The 7,500-nt window shown below is 38.9% G+C and overlaps 1 protein-coding gene across 1 annotated transcript; it reads right to left on the bottom strand.

Moving 5' to 3' along the window:
• Positions 1 to 2,930: 2,930 nt before the first annotated feature.
• LOC138370835 (uncharacterized) lies at positions 2,931 to 4,418 on the bottom strand. The gene has a single exon (XM_069335442.1). It carries the CDS (start codon positions 4,416 to 4,418, stop codon positions 2,931 to 2,933), a length of 1,488 nt encoding a protein of 495 aa, XP_069191543.1.
• Between the last annotated feature and the right edge of the window lie 3,082 nt (positions 4,419 to 7,500).

Below are 7,500 nucleotides of genomic sequence, written 5' to 3' on the forward strand. Positions count from 1 at the left end.
GCTGCTTGAGCAGTTTCCGCTAGCACTTCTGGACCAGCTCGAGTATAGCACAACTACCAGACCATCACTACTACGCCAATACTGCCATCACTATCACCACCACCACCCCCACTCCCAACACCACCCCCACACTCCCAGCACCACCATCACTCCCAGCACCACTATCACCATCACCACCACCACCACCACCCCCAGCACCCCCCTCTACTCCCAGCACCACTATCACCACCACCACCACACCCCACATATCACACCTATTCCCAAACAACATGAAACCAACCACCTCTACCATAATACACCATAACATCAACTTCACCCACTCACAACCTACGCACCAGACTCCACTGAATAAACCACATTTCCCCCTATTAAACATATTTAACATCAACTTGGCTCTCGTTGCACTGTACAGGATTTGCCGTATTTTTTCAACATGTTTATATATTCTCTAACAATTGATCACCTCATCTCACGCACGGAGACTTCCGTGACCTTCCTGTAGTGTAGCTGTCATGTCAAACATTTTTCATCCGTCAAGAGAAAAATTAAGGTTTTGTAAGCACGCAAAGAGGCACTAAGCGCGTGCATAATAATACATCATTTTGCGGTATAATACATTATACTGCAGTATAATAAACCATATTACGGTTTAATACACCTTATGGAATAATACACCATATTGTGGGATAATACATAAGATTGTGGGATAATACATAATATTGTGGGATAATACACCATATTGTAGGATAATACATAATATTGTGGGATAATACATAATATTGTGGGATAATACACCATATTGTGGGATAATACACCATATTGTGGGATAATACACCATATTGTGGGATAATACACCATAATTTGGGATAATACACCATATTGTGGGATAATACACCTCATTGTGGGATAATACACCATATTAGGGGATAATACACCATATTGTGGGACAATACACCATATTGTGGGACAATACACCATATTGTGGGATAATACACCATATTGTGTGATAATACACCATATTGTGGGATAATACAACATATTGTGGGATAATACAACATATTGTGGGATAATACAACATATTGTGGGATAATACACCATATTGTGGGATAATACAACATATTGTGGGATAATACACCACATTGTGGGATAATACACCACATTGTGGGATAATACACCATATTGTGGGATAATACACCACATTGTGGGATAATACACCATATTGTGAGATAATACACCACATTCGTGGGATAATACACCTTATTAGGGGATAATACACCATATTATGGGATAGTACACCACATTGTGGGATAATACACCATATTGTGGGATAATATACCATATTGTGGGATAATACACCATATTGTGGGATAATACACCATTTTATGGGATAAAACACCATATTGTGGGATAATACACCATATTATGGGATAATACACCACATTGTGGGATAATACACCATATTGTGGGATAATACAACATATTGTGGGATAATACAACATATTGTGGGATAATACACCATATTGTGGGATAATACAACATATTGTGGGATAATACACCACATTGTGGGATAATACACCACATTGTGGGATAATACACCATATTGTGGGATAATACACCACATTGTGGGATAATACACCATATTGTGAGATAATACACCACATTCGTGGGATAATACACCTTATTAGGGGATAATACACCATATTATGGGATAGTACACCACATTGTGGGATAATACACCATATTGTGGGATAATATACCATATTGTGGGATAATACACCATATTGTGGGATAATACACCATTTTATGGGATAAAACACCATATTGTGGGATAATACACCATATTATGGGATAATACACCACATTGTGGGATAATACACCATATTGTGGAAGAATACACCATACTTTGGGATAATACACCACATTATGGGATAATACACCATATTGTGGGATAATACACCATATTTTGGGATAATACACCACATTGTGGGATAATACACCATATTTTGGGATAATACACCATATTGTGGGATAATACACCATATTTTTTGATAATACACTATATTTTGGGATAATATACCACATTGTGGGATAATACACTATATTTTGGGATAATACACCATATTGTGGGATAATACACCATATTGTGGGATAATACACCATATTTTGGGATAATACACCACATTGTTGGATAATACACTATATTTTGGGATAATACACCACATTGTGGGATAATACACCACATTGTGGGATAATACACCATATTATGGGATAATACATACCAATATAATACAAGGTGTTATGATATTATAACACATGGACCTTCACTATACCCCGATATTACAAGGACATTCACACTAACACGATAACACACGGACCTTCACTATACCCCGATATTACAAGGACATTCACACTAACACGATAACACAAGGACCTTCACTCTTGTACGATACCACAAGGACCTTATCACGATAACCAGTTGATTGACGGTTGAGAGGCGGGACCAAAGAGCCAGAGCTCAACCCCTGCAAGCACAACTAGGAGAGTGGAACTCAGTGAGTATAAGTCATTAGATCATCGCAGATTTTTATTTTTATTTCAGTCATGACTAATAAAAATAAGTTTGTATAGTTTGTGTAGTTTACTTTTAAATAAGTTATAAATAAGTTTGATGTCAGGATTATTTTTCCTATACATAACAATTTCATTTAAATATACTGACAACAATTTATATTTATACAAATTCATTGCAATTATTTTTTACATAAATTTATTACAGTTACGTTTATGTATTCATTACAGTTTGATTTAGATAAATTTTTATAATTGCAATAAACTTATTACAATTATGTATACATAAACTCCTTTCAATTATATTTAGATAAATTAATTTAATTTACATTTACATAAATGATTACATACCCTTTGCAGCGTTAAGAGCACATGTTGGGAACACATGTTGGGAACACATGTTCAGAGCACATGTTGAGAACACATGTTGAGAACACATGTTGAGAACACATGTTGAGAACACATGTTAAGAACACATGTTGAGAACACATGTTGAGAACACATGTTGAGAACACATGTTGAGAACACATGTTGAGAACACATGTTGAGAGCACATGTGGAGAACACATGTTGAGAACACATGTTGAAAGAACACATGTTGAGAGAACACATGTTGAGAACACATGTTGAGAACACATGTTGAGAGCACATGTGGAGAACACATGTTGAGAACACATGTTGAGAACACATGTTGAGAACACATGTTGAGAACACATGTTGAGAACACATGTTGTGAACACATGTTGAGAGCACATGTTGAGAACACATGTTGAGAACACATGTTGAGAACACATGTTGAGAACACATGTTGAGAACACATGTTGAGAACACATGTTGAGAGAACACATGTTGAGAACACATGTTGAGAACACATGTTGAGAACACATGTTGAGAACACATGTTGAGAGCACATGTTGAGAACACATGTTGAGAACACATGTTGAGAGCTGAGAACACATGTTGAGAACACATGTTGAGAACACATGTTGAGAACACATGTTGAGAACACATGTTGAGAGCTGAGAACACATGTTGAGAACACATGTTGAGAACACATGTTGAGAACACATGTTGAGAACACATGTTGAGAACACATGTTGAGAACACATGTTGAGAGAACACATGTTGAGAACACATGTTGAGAACACATGTTGAGAGAACACATGTTGAGAACACATGTTGAGAACACATGTTGAGAACACATGTTGAGAGAACACATGTTGAGAGAACACATGTTGAGAACACATGTTGAGAACACATGTTGAGAACACATGTTGAGAACACATGTTGAGAGCACATGTTGAGAACACATGTTGAGAACACATGTTGAGAACACATGTTGAGAACACATGTTGAGAACACATGTTGAGAGCACATGTTGAGAACACATGTTGAGAGCACATGTTGAGAACACATGTTGAGAACACATGTTGAGAGCTGAGAACACATGTTGAGAACACATGTTGAGAACACATGTTGAGAACACATGTTGAGAGCTGAGAACACATGTTGAGAGAACACATGTTGAGAGAACACATGTTGAGAACACATGTTGAGAACACATGTTGAGAACACATGTTGAGAACACATGTTGTGAGCACATGTTGAGAACACATGTTGAGAGCACATGTTGAGAACACATGTTGAGAACACATGTTCAGAACACATGTTGAGAACACATGTTCAGAACACATGTTGAGAACACATGTTGGGAACACATGCTGAGAGCACATGTTGAGAACACATGTTGAGAACACATGTTGAGAGCACATGTTGAGAACACATGTTGAGAACACATGTTCAGAACACATGTTGAGAACACATGTTGAGAACACATGTTCAGAACACATGTTGAGAACACATGTTCAGAACACATGTTGAGAACACATGTTGGGAACACATGCTGAGAGCACATGTTGAGAACACATGTTGAGAACACATGTTGAGAACACATGTTGAGAACACATGTTGAGAACACATGTTGAGAACACATGTTGAGAACACATGTTGAGAGCTGAGAACACATGTTGAGAACACATGTTGAGAACACATGTTGAGAACACATGTTGAGAGCTGAGAACACATGTTGAGAACACATGTTGAGAACACATGTTGAGAACACATGTTGAGAGAACACATGTTGAGAGCACATGTTGAGAACACATGTTGAGAGAACACATGTTGAGAACACATGTTGAGAACACATGTTGAGAACACATGTTGAGAGCACATGTTCAGAACACATGTTGAGAACACATGTTGAGAACACATGTTGAGAACACATGTTGAGAACACATGTTCAGAACACATGTTGAGAACACATGTTGAGAGCACATGTTCAGAACACATGTTCAGAACACATGTTGAGAACACATGTTCAGAACACATGTTCAGAACACATGTTGAGAGCACATGTTCAGAACACATGTTGAGAACACATGTTGAGAACACATGTTCAGAACACATGTTCAGAACACATGAAGTGGCACTCAACCTAGTAATTGATATCACTCGACCATTGAGAGTTGGTATTAGTGGTCTGACGCTCAAGCAGTTCCATCGTTTCAATTTTGCTTGTTTAAATTGCTTTGAGATGTTAAATTGGTTTCCAAGATTACCATCCTTAACATTGTCGTCACGAGACTCGATAGTTAGTGGCTTATCTTGAGATGATTTTGGGGCTTTAGTGTCCCTGCGGCCCGGTCCTCGACCAGGCCTCCACCCCCCAGGAAGCAGCCCGTAACAGCTGACTAACTCCCAGGTACCTATTTACTGCTAGGTAACAGTGCATCAGGGTGAAACAATCTCTGCCCATTGTTTCTCGCCCGGGATCGAACCCGGGACCACAGGATCACGAGTCCAGTGTTCTATCCCCTCAGCCGCTCATTACATTCTAAGGTGAAAGGTTAAATGACGGACAATAATTTCTACCTGTTGTGACTTATGTGATGGCCTATCGGTTCTTACCTATAAGTGACTGCGTGATAGTGAACTTTAGCTCTCAGGCCCCGCCTCCCAACCGTTTGTTCCTGGCGCGTAAAGTCGGGTAACAACCAATATTGTCCCCCGGGTTCGATTACCGCGGCAACAAAGAATTATTTAGGCACTCTGACTTTCAACTGATGCCTCTGTTGATCTAGCAATATGCAGCCGGAAGTTAGGCAACTGTGGTGGGCTGCATCTTGCCGACGAGCAGTAATAGTCTAGTGGGTCCTCGACAAGCCTTGTTTACTGACCCCGACGACGAGACCAGGAAACAAGATCAAAGGTGTCAAAGGTTAAATACTTTACAGGAACTCTAAAAGCAGATTCCAGTCTGGAACTCGAGAAGCAGAGACGAGTTAGAACAATTTAGAGACCAGAGAGGTTCCTGTGCGTGGCTCTGTCATCGTCAGGGATCATGGAAACACACTCAAAGGAGATTCGAACGGGTTGGTGCTTTTCCACCGAACTCTCGCATAGCATTCCGAACTTGAAGTGACTCCAAGAGATTGACGCCACACGAGACAGGAGCAGTCTGGCCGGCATGTAAGCTTTCCAGGGTCCTTCAAAAGCCTTTTGTGTAAATAATTTAATACTACCTTTGCAGGCGATGAGTCACAATAACGTGGCTAAAGTATGTTGACCAGACCACACACTAGAAGGTGAAGGGACGACGACGTTTCGGTCCGTCCTGGACCATTCTCAAGTCGATTCATACTACCTTTCATAACTTGTGTTGTTTAACTCTCTTAAATTGCCCTGTTTGCTCGGTCGTCTATATGTCCCCATTTGTGTCTTCTGCTTCCTCACCCACGCTACACCCACCTCACCCATGGTACACTTCACCCACCTATTTGTCCACCCTTGTCCCCACTGTGTCCCCCGGGGTCCTCTCACTCTGGTCCTTCGCCACTAATCTTCCCTCTAGTTAAGTCACCCATTACAAGACCGTTTTTTTCTAGTTAGCTCTCTTTCACCCTATCTCCTGTCCTTCTCAGCTTGATTCTCAGTTTACTTCTCAGCTGACGTCTCAGCTTATTGTTAATGATTTGATTTGAAAAGATATTGTTAATAGGAACGTTATCCCTACAGACAACATCAGAAGATACAATTGACGATTTACTATAAAAACAAAAAAAAACGGCCAACCTACTCATGAAAAACTCTCCAGACACAAAGCAGAACGCCTTAAAGGACACTAACGTCGTCTATGCTAACAAATGCCCACTTGGGGACTGTAAGCCCCAAAGAACTCAATATATAGGCAAGACAACAACGTCTCTTTCCAGGCGATTAACAGTGCACAAGCAACAAGGCTCCACCAAGGAACATATAATCTCCTCATACAACCAGACCATCACCAGAGAAATCTTAACAAGCAACACAGAAATTATCGACAGATACAAGGACAGTAGGAGACTCGACATCAGCGAGGCCCTACACATCAAAAAGTCAAAACCAGCAATCAACCGCTAATTAACTCATAATTATATTCCTTTTCTACTCCAAGACCCCTAACCAACACAAAAGCATGAAGATAAAACACGCAATGTACTCATTGATTCGTGTTTTTGTCACCTCACCCAAAAACGAATATAAGCATGAAACAGAGCATGTGAAATTGTCTTTGAAAATGTAAGAAGTGTCTTGCAAAACTCTTCTAAGCGTAAGACCATAAAGTGTGAAAATGAACTTTGGAAAGTTAATTTTTCAACTACTCTCTACAGTGAAGAAAAACATAAGAAATATTAAGAAGATTCGTGTTAGAATGTTAGAATCATTAATCTTTTCTTTTCGGTCATACTCAACAACATATATATATATAACACACATATATATATATATATATATATATATATATATTTATATATATATATATATATTTATATATATATATATATATATATATATATATATATATATATATATATATATATATATATATTCTTC

This window comes from Procambarus clarkii, chromosome 33 (assembly GCF_040958095.1).
Source record: "Procambarus clarkii isolate CNS0578487 chromosome 33, FALCON_Pclarkii_2.0, whole genome shotgun sequence".
Taxonomy (NCBI): Eukaryota; Metazoa; Arthropoda; class Malacostraca; order Decapoda; family Cambaridae; genus Procambarus; species Procambarus clarkii.

Excerpts from the sequence above, each read along its gene's own strand:
- LOC138370835 (XM_069335442.1), bottom strand. The coding sequence starts at position 4,418 with ATGTGTTCTGAACATGTGTTCTCAACATGTGTTCTCAACATGTGTTCT.